This window comes from Penicillium argentinense, assembly GCF_028826775.1.
Source record: "Penicillium argentinense strain IBT 30761 chromosome Unknown utg000002l_segment0_segment0, whole genome shotgun sequence".
NCBI classification, from domain to species: Eukaryota; Fungi; Ascomycota; class Eurotiomycetes; order Eurotiales; family Aspergillaceae; genus Penicillium; species Penicillium argentinense.
This window is the reverse complement of record NW_026622661.1, coordinates 996680-1018074: the sequence shown is the minus strand read 5'-3', so window position 1 is coordinate 1018074 and position 21395 is coordinate 996680. Positions and strand designations below refer to the sequence as shown.

General features: G+C 54.1%; 8 protein-coding genes across 8 annotated transcripts; 4 read left to right on the top strand and 4 right to left on the bottom strand.

Annotated features, from left to right (window-relative positions):
* Positions 1–969: 969 nt before the first annotated feature.
* N7532_001252 (trifunctional fatty acid synthase subunit FAS2) lies at positions 970–6706 on the top strand (the record flags this gene model as incomplete). The annotated part of the gene is made up of 4 exons (XM_056613746.1): positions 970–1300; positions 1375–1488; positions 1573–6500; positions 6596–6706. The coding sequence occupies 4 exons, from the start codon at positions 970–972 to the stop codon at positions 6704–6706; spliced, it is 5484 nt and encodes a 1827-aa protein (XP_056478787.1).
* A 713-nt stretch (positions 6707–7419) lies between these two features.
* Positions 7420–9570, bottom strand: N7532_001251 (tRNA (guanine26-N2)-dimethyltransferase; the record flags this gene model as incomplete). The annotated part of the gene is made up of 1 exon (XM_056613745.1): positions 7420–9570. The coding sequence occupies one exon, from the start codon at positions 9568–9570 to the stop codon at positions 7420–7422; it is 2151 nt and encodes a 716-aa protein (XP_056478786.1).
* A 331-nt stretch (positions 9571–9901) lies between these two features.
* Positions 9902–11002, bottom strand: N7532_001250 (uncharacterized protein; the record flags this gene model as incomplete). Its single annotated transcript, XM_056613744.1, has 2 exons — positions 9902–10686; positions 10795–11002. The coding sequence occupies 2 exons, from the start codon at positions 11000–11002 to the stop codon at positions 9902–9904; spliced, it is 993 nt and encodes a 330-aa protein (XP_056478785.1).
* Positions 11003–11259: 257 nt separating this feature from the next.
* Positions 11260–12012, top strand: N7532_001249 (putative C2H2 finger domain protein; the record flags this gene model as incomplete). Its single annotated transcript, XM_056613743.1, has 2 exons — positions 11260–11268; positions 11413–12012. The coding sequence occupies 2 exons, from the start codon at positions 11260–11262 to the stop codon at positions 12010–12012; spliced, it is 609 nt and encodes a 202-aa protein (XP_056478784.1).
* A 347-nt stretch (positions 12013–12359) lies between these two features.
* N7532_001248 (pyruvate dehydrogenase (acetyl-transferring) subunit E1 beta) lies at positions 12360–13764 on the bottom strand (the record flags this gene model as incomplete). Its single annotated transcript, XM_056613742.1, has 4 exons — positions 12360–12831; positions 12918–13204; positions 13290–13413; positions 13514–13764. 4 exons carry the CDS (start codon positions 13762–13764, stop codon positions 12360–12362), a joined length of 1134 nt encoding a protein of 377 aa, XP_056478783.1.
* A 384-nt stretch (positions 13765–14148) lies between these two features.
* Positions 14149–16037, top strand: N7532_001247 (metallophosphoesterase family protein; the record flags this gene model as incomplete). The annotated part of the gene is made up of 2 exons (XM_056613741.1): positions 14149–14309; positions 14363–16037. The coding sequence occupies 2 exons, from the start codon at positions 14149–14151 to the stop codon at positions 16035–16037; spliced, it is 1836 nt and encodes a 611-aa protein (XP_056478782.1).
* Positions 16038–16250: 213 nt separating this feature from the next.
* On the bottom strand, positions 16251–17610 carry N7532_001246 (enoyl-[acyl-carrier-protein] reductase; the record flags this gene model as incomplete). Its single annotated transcript, XM_056613740.1, has 2 exons — positions 16251–17295; positions 17393–17610. The coding sequence occupies 2 exons, from the start codon at positions 17608–17610 to the stop codon at positions 16251–16253; spliced, it is 1263 nt and encodes a 420-aa protein (XP_056478781.1).
* Positions 17611–19537: 1927 nt separating this feature from the next.
* N7532_001245 (glutamyl-tRNA(Gln) amidotransferase subunit HER2) lies at positions 19538–21244 on the top strand (the record flags this gene model as incomplete). The annotated part of the gene is made up of 4 exons (XM_056613739.1): positions 19538–19673; positions 19741–20065; positions 20126–20301; positions 20355–21244. The coding sequence occupies 4 exons, from the start codon at positions 19538–19540 to the stop codon at positions 21242–21244; spliced, it is 1527 nt and encodes a 508-aa protein (XP_056478780.1).
* Positions 21245–21395: the final 151 nt, after the last annotated feature.

Below are 21395 nucleotides of genomic sequence, written 5' to 3'. Positions count from 1 at the left end.
AGCGGCACGAGGGATGGTGACTAACCTCCAATTGACGATGTCTCGAGCGAAGACACCGGGAACTAGGATTAAATAAAATAACAAAAACAAGAATGGAAGAAGGAGAGCTGGAGACAAGAGAGCTGGGGGAGTGCTGGAGAGGAGCGGAGATGGCGTGAAGCAAAAAAAAAGATCCGCTGTTGAACGGCCGGCCCGAAAGCGGTTTAGCGCCAGGCCCCACCCGATTCAACGAGTGTCGGTACTGTCGTTTTCAGTGGGACGCTGGGGTGTTGGGCAATACCATACGCGTATCGTACGGGTGCCTGGCCTCCACCGCGCTTCCTGCCTGTTGCCTGCCTGACACTGGCAGTTCCTACAGTAGCGGCCCGCTGTCAAAGAGCCCCAACGGCTCACCACTTCTCTCCCATCCCTTCTGCCCGGCCGAAGCACGGAGTTATGCCTGCGTGGCCTCTTTTGGGTGTAGTCCCACCCAGCTGACCCTGCGACCATGTTTAATAATGGTCGATTCGATTATTCAACATGCCCTTATTTGCTCGTCCCACCATGCTGCCCCGCTCACCCGGACGCAGAATACACAGTCAAAAGTAGTCAAGTAGTGGTTCCTTGATGCCGGGTGGTACCTGGCGGTCCCCAAGTACAGACGCCAACAGGCCAAAATTACCACGCGGTATCCGGTATTACCACCTGCATTATCGGCGTATCTCCCACCTTTTTTTTTTTGCTGCATCTGGTCCGCTCTGCCTCCAGACCTGCTTCCCCATTCTCCCCTTCTCCCATTGTCTATTATCGTCTTGTTTTAATTTCTTCATTTCTTCTTCTTTGGGATCCCTTCTTTCCACGCCGTGCGGGCAACACGAGAGCGACGAAGTCCCACGTTGCGCCCTCACCTCCAAGGACTCCCCAGTCCGAACACCTACCTTAATATCTCTTCTCCTCGATACCCCCCTCCTCCCTCACAAATACTACATCATGCGTCCGGAGATCGAACAGGAGCTGGCTCACACCTTGCTGGTGGAGCTGCTCGCCTACCAGTTCGCCTCGCCCGTCCGATGGATTGAAACCCAAGATGTCGTCCTCGCCGAGCAGCGCACCGAGCGCATTGTCGAGATCGGTCCCGCAGATACCCTCGGTGGCATGGCCCGCCGCACACTTGCCTCCAAGTACGAGGCCTACGACGCCGCTACCTCCGTGCAACGTCAGATTCTCTGCTATAACAAGGACGCTAAGGAGATCTATTACGATGTCGACCCCATTGAGGACGAGCCTGAGCCCACGCCTGCGGCGGAAGCGCCTGCGGGTGGTGCTCCAGCTCCAGTAGCTTCCCCTGCCGCCGCTGCAGCTCCCCCTCCCCCAGTGCTGGCCCTGCGGCCGCAGTCGAAGATGCCCCCGTTACCGCCGTGGACGTGCTGCGATCCCTCGTGGCGCAGAAGCTCAAGAAGAGCCTGGCTGATGTGCCATTGACAAAAGCGATTAAGGATTTGGTTGGAGGTGAGTGCATTATTAGCAATACAATGGCGCATTGAGTCTATTGAACCTCAATGAGCTGTAGCTAACCCAATTCAACTTGCGCAGGCAAATCTACATTACAAAACGAGATCCTGGGTGACCTGGGCAAAGAGTTCGGCTCCACACCGGAGAAGCCGGAGGACACTCCGCTGGACGAGCTTGGTGCTGCCATGCAGGCCACCTTCAACGGCCAATTGGGCAAGCAGTCGTCCTCTTTGATTGCGCGTACCGTCTCCTCCAAGATGCCCGGTGGCTTCAACATCACAGCAGTGCGGAAATACTTGGAAACCCGCTGGGGTTTGGGCTCCGGCCGTCAGGACGGAGTGCTGCTGCTCGCCATTACTATGGAGCCGGCCTCCCGTCTTGGCTCTGAGGCTGACGCCAAGGCCTTCCTCGACGATGTCGCCAACAAGTACGCCGCCAGCGCCGGTATCAACCTCTCTGCCCCTGCTGCCGGTGGTGACTCCGGCGGCGGCGGCGGTGGTGGCATGATGATGGACCCGGCCGCCATTGATGCCCTCACCAAGGATCAGCGTGCGTTGTTCAAGCAGCAGCTCGAGGCTATTGCCCGCTATCTCAAGATGGACCTGCGTGCCGGTGACAAGGCATTTATCACTTCCCAAGAGACCCAAAAGGCTCTGCAGTCACAGATCGACCTGTGGCAGGCCGAGCACGGTGACTTTTACGCCTCTGGTATCGAGCCGTCTTTCAACCCTCTCAAGGCTCGCGTGTACGACTCCTCCTGGAACTGGGCTCGCCAGGATGCTCTTAGCATGTACTACGATATTATTTTCGGCCGTCTGCAGGTGGTGGACCGTGAAATTGTCAGCCAGTGCATTCGCATCATGAACCGCTCCAACCCTCTTCTCCTCGACTTCATGCAATACCATATCGACAACTGCCCCACAGAGCGTGGTGAGACCTACCAGTTGGCCAAGGAGCTCGGACAGCAGCTCATCGAGAACTGCCGCGATGTTATGGATGTCGCTCCCGTCTACAAGGATGTCGCTGTCCCGACCGGCCCTGAGACCACCATCGACTCTAAGGGTACCATCGGCTACAAGGAAGTGCCCCGTGCTAGCGCTCGTAAGCTGGAGCACTACGTCAAGCAGATGGCCGAGGGAGGTCCCATCTCCGAGTACAGCAACCGAAACAAGGTGCAGAACGACCTGAAGAATGTCTATAAGATGATTCGCAAGCAACATCGTCTCTCCAAGACCTCACAGCTTCAGTTCGATGCTCTCTACAAGGACGTCCTGCACGCCCTCAACATGAACGAGAGTCAAATCATGCCTCAGGAGAACGGCAAGAAGTCTGGCATCAAGCGCGCTCCCCGTCCCGGCAAGGTCGAGACCATTCCCTTCCTGCACTTGAAGAAGAAGAGCGAGCACGGCTGGGATTACAGCAAGAAGCTCACCGGCACCTACTTGAAGGTGCTGGAGTCCGCTGCTGCTGAGGGTCTGTCCTTCCAGGGCAAGAATGTCCTCATGACCGGTGCCGGTGCCGGTTCCATCGGCGCGGAGGTTCTTCAGGGTCTGATCAGCGGTGGTGCCAAGGTCATTGTCACCACTTCCCGATTTTCTCGTGAGGTCACCGAGTATTACCAGGCCATGTACGCCCGCTACGGTGCCCGCGGTTCCCAGCTGGTTGTCGTGCCCTTCAACCAGGGTAGCAAGCAAGATGTGGAGGCTCTTGTCGAATACATCTACGACATTAAGAAGGGTCTCGGCTGGGATCTGGACTTCGTCGTTCCTTTCGCCGCCATCCCTGAGAATGGCCGTGAGATTGACAACATTGATTCCAAGTCCGAGCTGGCTCACCGTATCATGTTGACCAACCTGCTCCGCATGCTGGGCTCTATCAAGAGCCAGAAGCAGGCCAACGGCTTCGAGACTCGCCCGGCTCAGGTTGTCTTGCCTCTGTCCCCCAACCACGGTACCTTCGGTAATGACGGTCTGTACTCCGAGTCTAAGTTGGCGCTGGAGACCCTCTTCAACCGCTGGTACTCTGAGAACTGGAGCAACTACCTCACCATCTGCGGTGCCGTTATCGGCTGGACCCGCGGTACTGGTCTGATGAGCGGCAACAACATGGTCGCCGAGGGTGTTGAGAAACTTGGTGTCCGCACCTTCTCTCAGCAGGAGATGGCCTTCAACCTTCTGGGTCTGATGTCCCCCGCTATCGTCAACCTTTGCCAACTTGACCCCGTCTGGGCTGATCTGAACGGTGGTCTGCAGTTCATCCCCGATCTCAAGGGATTGATGACCAAGCTCCGCACTGATATCATGGAGACCAGCGATGTCCGCCAGGCCGTCATTAAGGAGACTGCCATCGAGCACAAGGTTGTCAACGGCGAGGACAGCGGCGTTCTGTACAAGAAGGTCGTTGCTGAGCCCCGTGCCAACATCAAGTTTGAATTCCCCAAGCTCCCCGACTGGGAGAGCGAGGTCAAGCCCATCAACGAATCTCTCAAGGGTATGGTCAACCTCGACAAGGTCGTCGTTGTCACCGGTTTCTCCGAGGTTGGTCCCTGGGGTAACTCTCGCACTCGTTGGGAGATGGAAGCCAATGGCAAGTTCTCTCTCGAGGGCTGTGTTGAGATGGCCTGGATCATGGGTCTGATAAGGCACCACAACGGTCCGCTCAAGGGCAAGGCCTACTCTGGCTGGGTTGATGCTAAGACTGGTGACCCCGTCGATGACAAGGACGTCAAGCCCAAGTACGAGAAGTACATCCTTGAACACACCGGTATCCGCCTGATCGAGCCTGAGCTATTCAAGGGCTACGATCCCAAGCAGAAACAGTTGCTACAGGAGATCGTCATCCAGGAGGACCTCGAGCCCTTCGAGGCCTCCAAGGAGACTGCTGAGGAGTTCAAGCGTGAACACGGTGACAAGGTTGAGATCTTCGAAATCCCCGAGTCGGGCGAGTACACTGTCCGCCTGCGCAAGGGCGCCAACCTGCTTATCCCCAAGGCTCTGCAGTTTGACCGTCTGGTCGCTGGCCAGGTCCCTACCGGCTGGGATGCCCGCCGCTACGGTATTCCCGAGGATATCATCGAGCAGGTCGACCCGGTCACCCTGTTCGTTCTCGTCTGTACCGCCGAGTCTATGCTATCTGCCGGTATCACTGATCCGTACGAGTTCTACAAGTACGTCCACTTGTCGGAAGTTGGTAACTGCATTGGTTCCGGTATCGGTGGTACCCATGCTCTGCGCGGTATGTACAAGGATCGTTACCTTGACAAGCCGCTGCAGAAGGATATCCTGCAGGAGTCCTTCATCAACACCATGAGTGCTTGGGTGAACATGCTGCTCTTGTCTTCCACTGGTCCTATCAAGACCCCCGTTGGTGCTTGCGCCACTGCTGTCGAGTCCGTTGACATTGGTTACGAGACCATTGTCGAGGGTAAGGCCCGTGTCTGCTTCGTCGGTGGTTTCGATGACTTCCAAGAGGAGGGCTCTTACGAGTTTGCCAACATGAAGGCTACCAGCAACGCCGAGGATGAGTTCGCTCACGGTCGCACTCCTCAGGAGATGTCGCGTCCGACCACCACCACCCGTGCCGGTTTCATGGAGTCGCAAGGTTGCGGTATGCAGCTCATTATGACCGCCCAGCTTGCCCTGGACATGGGTGTTCCGATCCACGGTATCATTGCCCTGACTACGACCGCCACCGACAAGATCGGCCGCTCCGTGCCCGCTCCTGGTCAGGGTGTTCTCACCACTGCTCGTGAGAACCCTGGCAAGTTCCCTTCGCCCCTGCTGGACATCAAGTACCGTCGCCGCCAGCTGGATTTGCGCAAGAAGCAGATCAAGGAATGGCAAGAGTCCGAGCTACTCTACCTGCGTGAGGAGGTTGAGGCTATGAAGGCTCAGGGGGATGACACTTTCAATGAATCTGACTACCTGCAGGAGCGCGCCCAGCACATCGAGCGTGAGGCTGTTCGCCAGGAGAAGGATGCTCAGTTCAGCCTGGGCAACAACTTCTGGAAGCAGGATTCGCGCATCGCTCCCCTGCGTGGTGCCCTGGCCACCTGGGGTCTAACTGTCGACGACATTGGCGTTGCTTCCTTCCACGGTACCTCCACTGTTGCAAACGACAAGAACGAGTCCGATGTGATCTGCCAACAGCTCAAGCACCTTGGCCGCAAGAAGGGCAATGCCGTGATGGGTATCTTCCAGAAGTATCTGACCGGTCACCCCAAGGGTGCTGCCGGGGCTTGGATGTTCAACGGCTGTCTGCAGGTTCTGGAGAGTGGTCTCGTTCCAGGTAACCGCAATGCCGACAACGTTGATAAGGTGATGGAGAAGTTCGACTACATCGTCTACCCGAGCCGCAGCATCCAGACCGACGGAGTCAAGGCCTTCTCGGTCACCTCCTTCGGTTTCGGTCAGAAGGGTGCCCAGGTCATTGGTATCCACCCCAAGTATCTGTATGCCGCTCTTGACCAGGCACAGTACCAGACCTACAAGAACAAGGTCGAGGCCCGTCAAAAGAAGGCTTACCGGTACTTCCACAACGGCCTGATCAGCAACACCATCTTTGTCGCCAAGAACAAGGCTCCGTACGAGGACAACCTCCAGAGTAAGGTCTTCCTGAACCCCGACTACCGCGTTAGCGTCGACAAGAAGACCTCTGAGTTGAAGTACTCCGCCGCCGCCCCCAAGGCCGAGGCTTCTGGCACGGAAAGCACCCGGCAAATGGTCGAGTCGCTGGCCAAGGCCCACGCCACCGAGAACAGCAAGGTCGGCGTGGATGTGGAGAACATAGACGCTGTCAACATCTCCAACGAGGACTTTGTCGAGCGCAATTTCACCGCCAGTGAGCAAGAGTACTGCCGCAAGGCTGCCTCCCCGCAGTCCTCGTTCGCTGGCCGGTGGAGCGCAAAGGAAGCTGTTTTCAAGTCTCTTGGTGTGAGTAGCCAAGGCGCTGGTGCCGCACTGAAGGATATTGAGATCGGAAGTGATGCCAACGGCGTGCCCATTGTCAACGTAAGTTTCTATCCACTCTGAAAAATTACCGTGATCGACTCTGATCGGATCGGTATCCGTATTGATCAACAACACTAACGGGAGATCATCTTTAGCTCCACGGATCCGCCGCCGCCGCCGCCAAGTCTGCCGGCGTGAAGTCGATCAATGTCAGCATTAGCCACAGTGACAGCCAAGCCGTTGCCGTGGCGGTTTCGCAGTTCTAAGCAAATTGCTTTACTGCGGCCGTATATTCCGTTCCACCACCACCATCATCTTCCGCCCCATTTAGAGGCTGCTAGCATTAGCATGTAAATGTTGGAAGAAAGTGTTTTTATGCGGCCATGTTGAATGTCTCTTTTCGCTGTTTCTTTGAAACCCCATTTTGCACTTTTGAGACGTGATGACTGTGATTTACTTGTTTCTTTTTCATTTTTCTGTTTTGATCTGTCTAGATTCGGGCCAGTTTCGTCTCCTGGTTCGTTGGTGTTTATAATGGGAGTAATGATATTGAATAATTACGTTTTCGTTTATTCTCTTCCTTTGTGTAGATGTCCCAGGATCACGGTCTGAGTTACCCTAGTATCTAGTAAGCACTAAGACAATGTGCTGTAGCCTTACTCATTTTGCGCCTCATGGGTGATTCGTGTCACGTAATATCATATTCCATTTTCATCTTGGTCTACCGAGTGCTTTTGACACAGCCCTGGGCTTTATTTAAGTTGGTTGGTTTGATCAAAAATATCTATTCCGACGTCAGATATTACATGGTCGATGCAACAAGGAATTATTTGAAAGAAATTGAACCCTCTTGATTTATGCTATCAGGACCACGAGCAATAACTCGGCATGAGAATTCTTTCTACTATTTACAAACAATATACAAGACGTCGATTACATCAAAGAAGAAATGAGTTACGGAGACATAAACACATACCAATCACGAAGCCCGATTCAACGGGCCCCAATTAGCACGCGGGTTAATCTGGTATCGCACCAGACGCTTGTTGGACTGGATGGTAGAGGCATCCCGTCCAAGCTGTGCATCAAACTTGATATCCAGAGTACTAGGGTGTTGCTGTGCAGGAGTGACAGAAGCAGAATGAGCAGCAGGCTGATCTTGCGCCGGTTGGTCGGTGGGAGTTGGAGCAGTGCCTTGGGAGGTTCTCCTTGAACCAGCCCGATAAAGCGCAGCCTCGACCTTGGTAATGAGGTCTGCAACATCCTTTCCAGATTCAACTGTCTTCAGGAGATCGGCTTTGAGAGAAGAAAGCCACGGATCGCCTGTTTCAGACTCAAGACTCCGCAGATTATCCCGGCTATGTTTCATAAGTCCCGCACCTGCGGTACCGGGCTTCAACGCATTTTCCTTGATAGGACTGTGTTGACGAACCCATTCACGCATGATTTCCCAGATGACGGACCATGGGGCGTCGGTGCGGATAGAATTGGGCTTTGCATGTGTGCGGGTTGATCTGTACCCGACTGAGCGAAGGGCGCCGCGGAACTGGTCCATTGGGATTGTTTGGCAGTGCAGTGCGCGGGATAGGGCGCCAAGATTGAAATAGAAGGGGTATGGGTCTCGGATAGCAGGGTCCATTTTGGGGATGATGGCGGGATAATCAGGGTCCTGAGTTTCGGCAGCTTCTTTTTCCTCCATGGTGGAGGTGGCTGTAGTTTTGATATTCGACGGTGTTAAATCGAGGTCTTCTTCCAGTGCGGTGGTAAGCATGCCCTCGAGCCGGGGAATGGTTTGGTAAATTTCCGGGTCTAGGGTTGGAAGCAGAGAGATGATTCTCTGGATGAAGTGTGGGTTATGCAGACGACCTCCCCACATCGGCCCGGAGAGATGTGTTTTGAAGCCGCAGTGTTCACAGAGTGGACCCGCGGTGGGTGCTTGTGCAAGACTGTGGTATGCCATCGGGTTGCCCCTCTTGTCCTTCTTTTGCTTGGTTGAAGCGAGGTACTGGTTCGTCCAGGCGCCGCAGCCCGAATCACAGTTGTAATGGAGTAAAGTATTGCCGGCAGTGAACTTGACCTGGGCTGGAGAGCGGATGACGCGCACGAATGTTCGAGCGTAGAAGTCAATAGAAAGAGAAAGCAGCGGTTCAATAGCCATTCCATATTTCGCAGCGGACATGGCGAGACCATAGAGGATGAGACGTAGTCCACCTTCGTGCGAGTGCGACCCCTTGATCGGAATACCACCGTACAGGGAGAATGCCTTTTCTGAGTAACCCGTGGAGGCCCAGACTCCAGCATCGGTGCAGGTTACACAAAGCAAACCGCCGTCCTTCACGGCTTGAACGGCGGCGTCCATGAATGGCGAGGCGGTACCATAAGGATCCAAATCAATTACGTCGAACTTGTTGTTGAGACCGTACATGTAGATGCGAGCGTCCCCTAGATTGGGCTGGATGCGCTCACCCAGCTTATTGTACTCGATGTTCGTTTTCATGGATTTGATTGCTGACTTAGAAAGGTCGTTACCGACAATCTTGGTCGCGATGGGGATTTCCGAGGCGTAGCGGAGAGCACGTAGGCCTGTTGCCGAGAGCGCATCGAGGATGGTAAATTCCGGTGTGGGGGTGTCTTCCTGCTTTCCATCTGGAGCAGCAGCGGCAGTCGGGACGGTTGCAGCAGCAGTCGCATTTTGCTCGCTCGTCTCGGTTTTTTCGACCTTTTCAGCAGGTTCTCCCTCGGCGGGCTTGCCCGACTGTTCGGCCGACTCATCTTCACGCTTCCGCTTCTTTCCCTTTGGAGCTCCATTCCCAGCTGCTCGCCTCTTCGCCTTCTGGTCCTGCTTGTGCTTCTCAAAGTCTACCACATGCTCGCTAAACGCGCGAATTGCCAACACACTCAGGTCCCGATTGAACTGTTGGATCGGGTTGTAGAAAACGGATTGCGACTCGTCCTCAGTCTTAAGATCCCTTCTCGTCGCCTTGGATGCGGCTTCCTGTGATGGAGGATTAAGAATATAGGCTCGCCCCTCCCTGATAACATTGTACTTTATGCCATTGTAATCCACCAGCGTGCTTTGCGGCGTGGGGGGCGGGGAGGGGTTCGTGGTAGTGGTGGTTGAGTCTTCCATGACTTTAGCGGAGTGGCTGAAAGAAATTCGAAAGGGCGTCAAGCTAGAATGGAAGGGGCTGAGAGTACGTCGGATTGCACTAGTTGCGCATATTGTGGAAGTCAGGCGGAGCAGGCGTGGCATGGATTCCTGTAATTGCGAAGAGGCGAAGTTGCACAGAAGCGAATCTCGCCGCGAAAAAAGATGCCGCACGGACCATCTTGGTGGGACTATATGTTCATCCAAGACGTTCAAGTGAATGCAGAAAAGTGACTACACCTGATGGTAGAAGATCACGTAGAAAGTAAATAGGTTATATATTAACTTAACTATAATACACCTGTACATCGGATTACAACCACTTCCCAATCGCTGGCACCTGGCGATACATTTCATTCCACCCCTGTGCCTCCCATCCAGCACCCTCACCAGCACGCCCAACAATACCCAAAGCACCCGCCAGCCAGAGCGCAGCTCCCATAGCGGCCATTCCATTGACTACCCACCAGATCTTGCGCTGACGCTTCGCGCGATCCTGGTTTTCAGGATAACCGAGGTATCCCTCTAGCGATCCCTTACTACTGCGCTCTTTGCGCGCAGTAGTGACTCTCCACCCCATCCAAGTTGTCCATCCACCAACAAAATGCCACACACTGGCCGTCACGAAGAGCACATAGAAAATGTTCCAAAAGACAGGACTCCGCGCAATCCCATGCGCAACGTATCCCAATCCGACGCCGGAACTACCGCCTTCGACCATGTACGGCATGGCACGGTTGACCAGGACATGGAGACCAATAAGGGGCGCAAGGAAATATCCTGTTCTCGCTTGAAGGGAAACGCGGGGCCAGAAGGAGAGCAGGTCTCGCTGTGCACGAGTCTCTGCGCCATACAAGCGTGCGCGACGGGTAGCGCGAATATTGCGCAGCGCGATTCCAGAAACAATGTGTGTCAGGACGGGGAGAGTCAATACTAGATGCTCTAGTCCTGGCGCTTGATAGACTGGCCGCGTGAGCAGGAGGTAGGGCTCGCTAGCGGGAATAGACTGGGTCATAAGCGGGATTAGGGAGGTATTGGCAAAGTGTAGGATGAAGAATGCGGTAGGAGGGTATGTAGAGTATCTTTGGAACCCGGATACTGTCATTTACTGTTAGTATTTGCCGTTCGTTCTGCTGATTCTTTTCTTTTGTCTGTCTGTCTGTCTGTCTGTGTCTGTGTTGTGTTGGGGGAAATGGTAACATACACAATGCGTCCCAACGATGAGCACGCAACCCCAAGGCCGGGGGAATCCGCAGGTGCGCTTGGGGGGCTCATCTGCGGGCTTAGGGATAAAGTCGCCGCACTCCAGGTTCTCGAGATCCGAAGTTGAGTCGTCCACTGGCGAGGGATCCAATTCTTGCATGGAGATGACCAATTTCGCATCGTCCTGCTTGGACGGCGTGAGGGAGGTCATGATGGGAACGCAGTATTTTTTAAAGAATATTAGGAGTTGCAAGGAAAGACAAAAGAAAATCGTGTTCAAGAGGTCATCACTCGTGGCTGCCAACAATCGTCGATCGGCGAGGGGAGTTTGCAGTGGAGCGCAGATTGTTGACGCAGGAAAAGTTGGGGAAGGCCGTCACTCGCAACGCGCCGCCGCTGGTTCGCCGTCCGCGCCAACTGCACCTCACCTCAGGTCCTCCGAGCTCTTCACCACCGCACACACTCAACATGCAGCGAGTCTGTATCCCTCCACCACAAGAAAAATGAAGATGATTCTGACAAACATACAGCAACGATCATACAGAAACCCTGCCCCGAAGGTACGCGATCCTTTCACTTCTCAGAAAAAAAAAAAGACACTCCCTAACATCGAGACCACAGACTGAATCAGCGCGGGCGGCGCTAGCCTCATTCACATGCAGCCTCTGCAACAAGTCGTACGCGCGGCATCCGGAATATGAAGCTCACATGGGATCCTATGACCATCAACACCGCAGGCGGTTACAAGACCTCAAGCAACTCTCCCGCGATCCCAATGCTGCAGAGAAAGCTCAGCGTGCGGAGCGGAAGGCCAATGAGAAGGCCGGGTTGAGAGTCGTCCACGACGATCCAGGAAAGATGTCCATCAGCACCAGTTCCGGCGGTGGCGCAAGTGCGGGGAAAGTTGGAGGCGGGTTCAAGAAAGGCGGATTCAAGAGCTCCTTTGCGCCGGTGAAGGGTCCAGCGGGTGTGGCGCCCATGAGGAAGAATGTCCTTGGTGGTGATGATGACAATGATGGGCAGGAGGGGCAATCAGGATTGCTGGGGAAGGAAGTGAAGACAACCAAAAAGGAGCCACTCGCCAACGTCCAGGATGAGGGGAGCGATACAGATGAAGAGTATGCGAAGCATCCGGATGGAGGTGGATATTACGATCCCCGACGGCCGACCGGGTGTTTCGCAGGGTGTGCGGCTCATCAAGAGGTGAAGGCCGCTTCATGAGTGAGCTGCTATTCATTCGCTATCTCTTTTGGTTCGAATCTGCCTTATTGGGCTGGTCTGTATGGACCGCACATGGTGTTTTGGGGGCTTAGCGCTACTTTACGTCTACTTTGTACGAATATCATGAATGAATCAAGTCTATTCAATCTAAGTGATCGGAAACAACCACGCGTTTACGCTGGAAGAGAAGAGAGGCGAACCTGGAAGGTAATCGTACAGAGCTTTCCAAGGAATCTGCCTAGGACGGCAATAAATAGCGACATGATGGAACAACAATATGAGGAAAATGAGACAGGGGAAAGGGTACTAGGCACATGGTTTTATTACTGCACATTCCCGCGCATCACTTACAAACGCAGGACCTTGGCGGCCTGGCCGACAATGGTGTCCTCCTGGGGGAAGGACATGTTCTCCAGGCCGAGGGCGTAGGGGGTGGGGACCTCAGCACCGGTGACACGGGCTGCGGGGGCAGTCAGGTAGTCGAAGCCGTACTCCATGGACAGAGCCATGATCTCGGAGGACACACCGTACATGGGGTAGCCGGACTCAACAACCATGAGGCGGCCGGTCTTCTTCAGCGAGGCGATGATGGTCTCAACGTCGAGGGGCTTGATGGAGCGCAGGTTGATGACCTCAGCCTCAACACCGTACTTGGACTTGAGCTCCTGGGCGGCGGTGAGGGACTGGCCGACGCAGCGGGAGACGGAGACGATGGTTAGGTCCTTGCCGGGACGCTCGATCTTGGCCTTGCCGATGGGCAGGACGAAGTCGCTCTTCTGGGAGGCCTCGCTCATCGGGAAAGCCTGGCCGTACATAAGCCTGACAGGCGGCGAAAGCGGTTAGTAACTCTGTTACCCGCCCCGATCTCCGGGAAAATTGTCGGGACCCAACAAAAAAAAACTTACTCGTTCTCGAGGACCACGACAGGGTTGGGGTCACGAATAGCGGCCTTGAGCAGGCCCTTGGCATCCTCCGAGCTCCAGGGGGAGACGACCTTCAGACCGGGGATGCTGCCGTACCAGGCAGAGTAGTCCTGGGAGTGCTGAGCAGCGACACCGGCGGCGAAACCGTTGGGTCCACGGAAAGTGACGTTGCAAGGCTGGATACCACCGGACATGTAGTGAGTCTTAGCGGCGGAGTTGATAATCTGATCAATGGCCTGCATGGCGAAGTTGAAGGTCATGAACTCGCACTAGAATCGAACAACTGATTAATCTCTGTATATTTTTTACCCCGGTGGTTTTCGCAATCTCAAGATGGCTCGCATGTAGACTCACAATAGGGTGCAGACCAGCAAGCGCAGCACCAACGGCGATACCACAGAAGCCAGCCTCAGTGATGGGAGTATCGATCACTCGCTTGGGGCCAAAGCGGTCCAGAAGACCTCGCGTCACCTTGTAACTGCGGAAAACCCATGTCAGCGGACAAGTTGTTCAATAATGACGCGATTTCAATTGCCATTGCGATCAAATCGGTCTTTCCAAAGGAAGGATGCGCTTACGCTCCGTTGTATTGCGCGACCTCCTCACCCAGAATGAAAGTTTTCTGGTTGCTCTCGAGCTCCTCCGCCAGAGCCTCGTTCAGGGCATCACGAACAGTGACCTCCTTGGTGCCACTCTCGGAAGCGTATCCGCGAGCGCGCAGAATTGACGGAGCGCACGCAGTCTGGGTGAAAGCCGGGCGCAGAGGGGTGGAGGCCAGGCGCGAAGAAAGCAGACGGGCCGCAGGGCGGAAAACTCGGGGGGCCGCCATGGTGGGGATTGGGATGGATATCGAAGAGGGAGAGGAGGCGGGAGGGACAATTGAAGGTCCGCAAGGTCGAGAGAACCGGCAGCTGGCGTGGGGGAGACCAAAGGACAAGGTTGGGAAAGAGGAGAAGCCGCGCTTGAATCTTTGAGATGCAAACCCGAAGATGTTGGGCGCTGACTCAGCACCTCACCGGGAGCTCCTTCCGTAACCGTACGAGCAGCTCACAGCTCCGTCTTCTCCCTTCTGTCTGATCTCGAGGTCAGGAATATCGTTTGACCTGGTCTCTCAGCTTTCACAAACCCGTTTCTGTCCCAAACACCAGCCCTTGGGAACAATCGCCGTGTTCACTGCACCCATCCAGCCCTCGGTGGTCTCCCGGTACCCGCCATGTGGTGGTCGGTGTTGCCCTTCCTTTTCCCGTCGGCGCTCGCCGCTCAGCCCGCCGCGCCCGCGCCCATCCGTGCTCCGCTGCGCGACCTCGACATCGGGCAACTCAACTTCCTTCATACGACCGATACCCATGGCTGGCTGGCCGGCCATTTGCAGGAGTAGGCCTGTCGGCGGTCTTCCGTTGTAAGCTCTACTAATGCCTCTGTTACAGGCCTTCTTTCTCGGCAGACTGGGGCGACTATGTCTCGTTCGCGGCGCATATGCGGGAAAAGATCGAGGCACAGGGTCGGGATCTGCTCGTTATCGATACCGGTGATCGCGTCGAAGGAAACGGTCTTTACGACTCATCCGAACCCAAAGGCGTCTATCTCCGAGAGATCCTGCGACACCAGCACGTCGATGTGATGACCTCGGGAAACCATGAACTATACAAACAGAACACCTCCGAGGCCGAGCTCCTGGTCACCGTTCCCTGTTTCAAGGGCAGCTATCTCGCCTCGAATATCGATATCTACCACCCCAAAACCGAGGAGCTGGTCCCGCTGGCCCCGCGGTACAAGAAGTTCACTACCAAACAGCAGGGCATTCGTATCGTAGCATTCGGCTTTCTCTTCGACTTCACCGGAAACTATAATAATACTGTGGTGCAGCGCGTGGAAGAAACTATCAAAGAAGACTGGTTCCAGGAAGCGATCCGCGACAAGGAGGTTGATCTTTTCCTAGTGGCTGGCCATGTCCCGGCCCGCTCCCCGGAGTATAAGGCGATCTTCACGGAGATCCGCTCGATCCGCTGGGACACCCCGATCCAGTTCTTCGGCGGCCACGAACACATCCGTGATTATACCAAGTACGACTCCAAAGCTGTTGCTCTTGCCAGTGGTCGGTTCATGGAAACCGTCGGATTTATGTCGATCGACGGTCTTTCCACGAGCGAAGGCCCGAGCACGGCGGCTGGTCCCGTCTTTAAGCGGCGATATATTGATAACAACCTCCACTCCTACTACCATCATACAGGTCTCGACGAAGATTCGTTTCCGACCGAAAAAGGCCGGAACGTGTCCCGACTAATCGCCGAGTCCCGCAATGCCCTTCAGCTGGACAAGATCCACGGCTGCGCCCCTCGTGACCTCTGGATGTCACGCGTCCCGTATCCACACAATGACAGCGTCTATACTTGGCTAGAGAAGCAAGTGCTGGCCGACTCCTTGGAAGATGAGTCTCGTGGTGACGGACCTGCTGTGGCCATTCTGAACACGGGCGCTATTCGGTTCGATATCTTCGAGGGCCCGTTCACACAAGACACCACGTGGATTATCTCTCCATTCACGAACGGATTTCGCTATGTGAAAGATGTTCCTTACGACAAAGTACAACTAATCATGGAGGTTCTCAACCAACAAACCAAGGTCATGCGAAGATGGATGGACGAAACGGATGATCACCTCGACTCTTTGGGACCCCCGGCCCAGCTTGAGCATACCGGTGATGTGATCGCGGACGCGGATGAGTCGCACGATTGGCCTGCATTTGACATGGTTGGCACCCAGCAGATTCCCCTCGCGGCCAAGAAACCATCTGGTGAAATTGTACCAGGTTATACGACCCAGGACGACGCAGGCGACGACGGAGACGATAGCATTCACTCTCCCATCTCCTTCTACCGTGTACCCAACTGCATCCAGGCATTGGTGTCTGTAAATGCATCGACTGCGCTCGAGACGGTGGACTTGATCTATATTGATTTTATCGAGCCGTACTTGACACTAGCTGCCAAGTTCGCTCAGCTTGATGTTGATTTCGCCAAGGAGGGCAAGGTGTACTTGCCGGGCAAGACCATGACGGACGTGATTTTAGACTGGGTGAAGGCGAACTGGAAATGCGAGTAGCGCAACACTCCTCGATGACATATCACGATAATACATCTGAGCATCAATTTCGGTTAGGCGTGGATTTTCGGTTATACGATCTCGAATTTGGACATGGGACACATCTGCTTTATAGTACAATTCCACTTGTTAAACCACTTACTGCATGTTTGTTCATCACCTGCGATAAACACTTTGGATCCGCCAAATACTATACTATTATGTTACACTTCCTTACTCATCGCCACCGGTGAAGGTAAACACGCCCTTTCCACTGCGGTATCCACCCAGGGTGCCCTGGACGCTCTCTGCCAGCGCATGCCCTTCGGCGTCCCAGCTCCAATGCACATTGTCCACGGGGATGTCACGGAAGCGGCCCTGACGAGTGAGCTGCAGAACATCCTTGATGGTGTTCTCCTTGAGCAGTGGGTTCTTGTCACCCCACTTGCTCACCCAGAATCCATCGAAAGAGAGGTTCTTGAAGATCAGAAGCCCCGAAGGGAGAGCCACCGGCTGCTTCGACATTGCACCGTAGGTCACCATATGCGAATCTGGCGCCAGAGTCTTCGCCAGCGCCGTAGCATTCTTGCCACCCACACAGTTGAGCGCAAGACGAATCGGCTCCCGACCCTGACGAGTAAGTTCATTGACCATATCGCGGAAGTTTCCTGTCAGCATCTCCTCCTCAGTGATGACAACCGTCGCACCCAACTCCTTCAACTCTTGCTTCAGCGCCTCCGTCTCTTCTGGTGTCTTCCGCTGCCTGACGACATTCAGCGTCTTGATTCCCCACTCACGTCCAAGCTGAATCGCAGCGCGACCAACACCCGAGTTCGCTCCATTCTGAATCAGCCACTCCTCGCCCGCACGCATCCAGTCCCACTCGCAGAAATCCCTAATCATGCGGTAAGCCGTGACGGGATTGACGCTGACGGTCCCGACTTGGAGAGGGGTGAGGCCCTCCTTATCCTCGATGCGAATTAACTGGGACTCGTCCAATTGCGCGTGTGTGCGCCAGGTTCCTTGACCCGTCCGCTTCATGATGACCCAATCACCCTTGGTCAGATTCTTAACCCCTGCACCGGTGGAGATGACTTCGAAAGCACCTTCGTTCCCGCCGACTGCGGTAGGGATGGTTGTGCCGAGGGCGGTTTGGAAGGGCGGTTTGCTGGGGTAGACGCCTTGGATTTGGTTGACGTCTGCAGGGTTCATGGGAGCTGTGAGGAGTCGCAAGTTCACTTGGGTGCCATGGGGTGCGGAAATAGAGTGTTTGTGCAGACTGCACGTCATCTTGTTAGCTAGAACTTTTTTTGCTCATTCCGCGGATGCGACCAGCTAGCTAGCCAGTCACCTGGAACGTAGAGAATTGCTCATACCTGAGAACATCCTTCGGCTCGCCGTATTTCGAGTATACCAGTGCCTTAGCCTGTGTGTAACCATACATGGAGATGTACCTCCGACCCGAGGGCAAGGTGGAACTGGCGCATTGAGCTTTACCGGCGACCGCGGGGAAGGAGGGTGTCGTGGTTGCGGATCGAGGGCCGATTTGCCGGCTACTGTGAGCTGCAGCTCGGAGTGCACTGCGCGATAGCATTGTGTGCGTTTGTTGCGGAATGCGTATGGGGAGAGGGAGAGAAATGCAGGAGGAAGAGGAAGGCGAGGGAATACCGGGCGGAGAATCGGATGACGTCTTTCGTGTTGGGCTCGGGCGGAAGGAGCTACGCGAACAGCATACCTGCTGTTACTGGAGGCCTAATGATTTTCGAATCTCAGTTCGATAATGTTACAAAATTCATGCAGATCATAGTTGGTAAGTTCTTTTGTAGTTCAATCTCTTTTTGGTGGCCGACTGGACTTTGCGATGCTGTAGTAGCCGACTCGGCAATTCCCTCGCTTCTTTCGAGCAACGCCGAGATTGCTTTTGATCATCCAGAATTCTATTATTGCAGATCTCGAACCTCAGATTGAATGAGGTGTTGAATAAATCTTCACATGTTCGGTTGATAGAAGACGCGTACTAGTATCTCTTGGGGAAAGACCAGTGGTAGCCAGCAATTTCCGAGGCCTGAAGAGCGTCTTTGGAGTGTTTACTGTGAAACAAGACAAAGCTGCCTCGATAAGTAGGGATCCTTTGTCTCAAGAATTAGACCATTGTTCAGAGCCAATCTTCATTAAGGCTTCTATATGCAGATGAGAAGCTGCTTGTCGCAAACAAATTGCTATTTTCTCTCTGCGGCCATTGTACGCGGCTGTGATTGTTATACCCATCTGACCGGCTCTTGAATATGGTCGACTGCAGATATAAAATACCTAGTTACCTCATGTGGAGAGGCTTATCCCATCTTATCCCATTCTGAGCATTTATCAGCGTAGAACAGTTGATCAGACAACCTACTATCTTGCTTCAACATTCTAACTCAATTTAAAACGCAGGCATGTCTTCCTCTGCCGCGCCTTTTGACAATAGAAATATCGCCTTCCTAGGTGATGGGTACCATACTTTGACCCCAGTGGAAATTATAAGGTGTCAGTTTGGCCCTAGGCGCTGCGACATTGTCCTGAGGATCAAGGCGTTGAGCAAATCGGAAGACATCCCCGACGCAACGATCCTTACCGACCTTGAGAGAAGTCCGCTGCCACGTTGCTGAGTGGCGTATCCTTCCAGGAACTGAGACTTCTAATAATTGCTTCAGGCGGAGCTGGAGTCATCTCCGAAGCTATCGCAGATTCATCTCTCATACAGAATACCAGATCATAGTCGACAGACGGTGAGCTCGAAGTAAGCACTGGAAAGTAGAAGCATAATGACAAACGGCCAATTCTTCGCCCGGGCTCCTAGGAACGGCCGTAGGCAGCAACGCGCTTATCTTCAGAGGAAGTCAAACAAAGAAAAAAAGACTGACGTCGGCGAGCTAGAGCATCGGGACTGAGCGATCAAGGTGCTGCGGGAGCGCTCAGGTCGCCCAGGGTTGCTCAGGGCGGCGGAGGGACTAACTCAGGCTGAGCGCCGGGAGCCGATCGCTTCCCGAGGCGGCAGTGTTACCGCACCTTTTTTACTTATAGAATGACTCGGTTCGATTTTTTTGGATCTGCCCATCTATTATGCTTTCGCTGCCTCGAAAAACGCTCGTTTCTGTTGTGAGTTTAATCTGTGCTGGTGCATGTGAGCTTATGTTCATGTGAAACATTTCGCTGTCCTATCAACCTTTCCAACATACGAAATATGTACCTGTTTTTGTTAGTGTTGTTCGTTCATTCGTCCCAAAGCAAGAAATATATAGTTCGCTAGCCTCAACGACTTCATGAAGGTGACGCCCCGCTGTTGAACCTCTGGTCTAAGCAGCAGTCCCGTATTTATAATTGCTCTGGATGCTACCTTAGAATAATCCCTAACCCATCGAAAACTACGTTGTCGATGGACTCGATGTATAGTGCCGTGCACGTGCCACCGGGCCATGACGATCTTCGACTCTCCGTCTGCGCGGTTTGCGAAGTTGCCTCTTCACGCACCCCCAACCTAAATGTCCCTGCTACGCGAAGCAGAGAGATGCGTCGCTAAACAGCATGCGCATTGTCTCAATGCCTTCATAACCCCATTAGCGCGCACGGGGCAGTGGCTGGACCGCGTGAAGGAGGCTGACCGGCGCCGTGAGAAAGGTAGGAGCTGTCAATGTCCCATCACACTAATGTGCAACCGCGTTCTAACCGAATGGAATCATAAAAGGAGAACCAAAATCGGCGGTAGACGGTCGCCTTGTTGCTATCAAAGACAACATCTGCACTCGCGATCTACCGACAACCTGCGCCTCCGGCATTCTCGACAAATTCACCAGTCCGTTCAATGCGACTGTTGTGGAGCAATTGGAGAAAGCTGGGGCTGTACTGGGTGGAAAAACCAATCTAGATGAATTTGGGATGGGATCGCATTCCATTCATTCTCGATTTGGGCCCGTTAGAAACTCCCGACGAGACAGGGACGGACAAGAGCTCTCAGCCGGCGGAAGTTCTGGCGGAAGTGCAGTGGCTGTCGCCGCAGGTCAGTGCTATAGGTGAGTGATGCCACAGCTCGATAGACATGGAAGCACTACTAACAGGATAATCCCTTATAGCGCACTCGGGACCGACACCGGAGGCTCCGTCAGACTCCCCGCGGCGTACACAGGAACGGTGGGCTTCAAGCCTTCCTACGGCTTGATCTCACGCTGGGGCGTCGTTGCGTATGCAAATTCACTAGATACCGTTGGGATATTGGGGAGTGATACTTCCAGCGTGCGAGACATCTTCTGTAAGTCTTCCTTCCCACGCGGCTTGACCGTACTTGCTAACAGACTGTTACAGCCATACTTAACCGACATGACCCGCGCGATCCGACAAGTCTGTCCCAACTCTCACGATCACGAATTCGTTGCCACCTCCAAAGCCCCCAGCTCTCCTCCCGCCTGAAATCCTCTCCGCTTCGAATTGGCGTACCACTAGAATACAACCTCTCCGAGCTTACGCCGTCAGTTCGACTTGCCTGGGTCTTGTCCCTTGCGCATCTGCAGGCACAGGGCCATACCATTCACCCCGTGTCCCTGCCAGCTACGAAACACGCTCTGTCTGCATACTACATTCTCGCACCCGCTGAGGCATCCTCAAATCTGGCCAAATATGACGGCGTGCGCTACGGAACGCGTGGTGAGGGGCCGGACGGTACCGGCCAGGCAGATGGATATCTCTATGCGAACACACGCGGCAGTGGGTTCGGATCAGAGGTTCAAAGGCGTATTCTCCTCGGTACATTCAGTCTGAGCGCGGATGCCATGGACAATTACTTCATCCAGGCACAGCGTGTACGCCGACTCATTCAGCAAGACTTCAATGCCGCCTTCGCACGTCAACATCCCCTGGTTGCGGAGGATACAGACGGGCATGTTTCTGAATCGGCAAATGTCGATGTGATCGTCTGTCCCACTACTACTTCATCTCCGCCACGACTATCTGAATTGACGAATGGCACTTCCAAAACCTCACCTTTGGATGCATATGTCAATGATGTTTTTACAGTGCCGGCTAGCTTAGCAGGACTCCCGGCTATTTCTGTACCGGTGACGGTGTCGTCAAAATCTGGCCAGGATTCTAGCGCCGACGAGCTGACTGGGATTCAGGTTGTTGGTCAGTATGGAGATGATGAGCTTGTCATGAATGTCGGAGAACTGCTTGCAGGTTCTCGACTTGGTGATAATTAATGATAACGTGATTAGCCCTGCGTTGTCGGAATGTCTCTATTTTATATTTGTATATGTACAATTACAATGATACCATCTACACTGTTTCTCATGCACCATATATCGAGGGTTGGCAACTTGACTTAGTACTCGACCATCGTCGAGCCCAGGC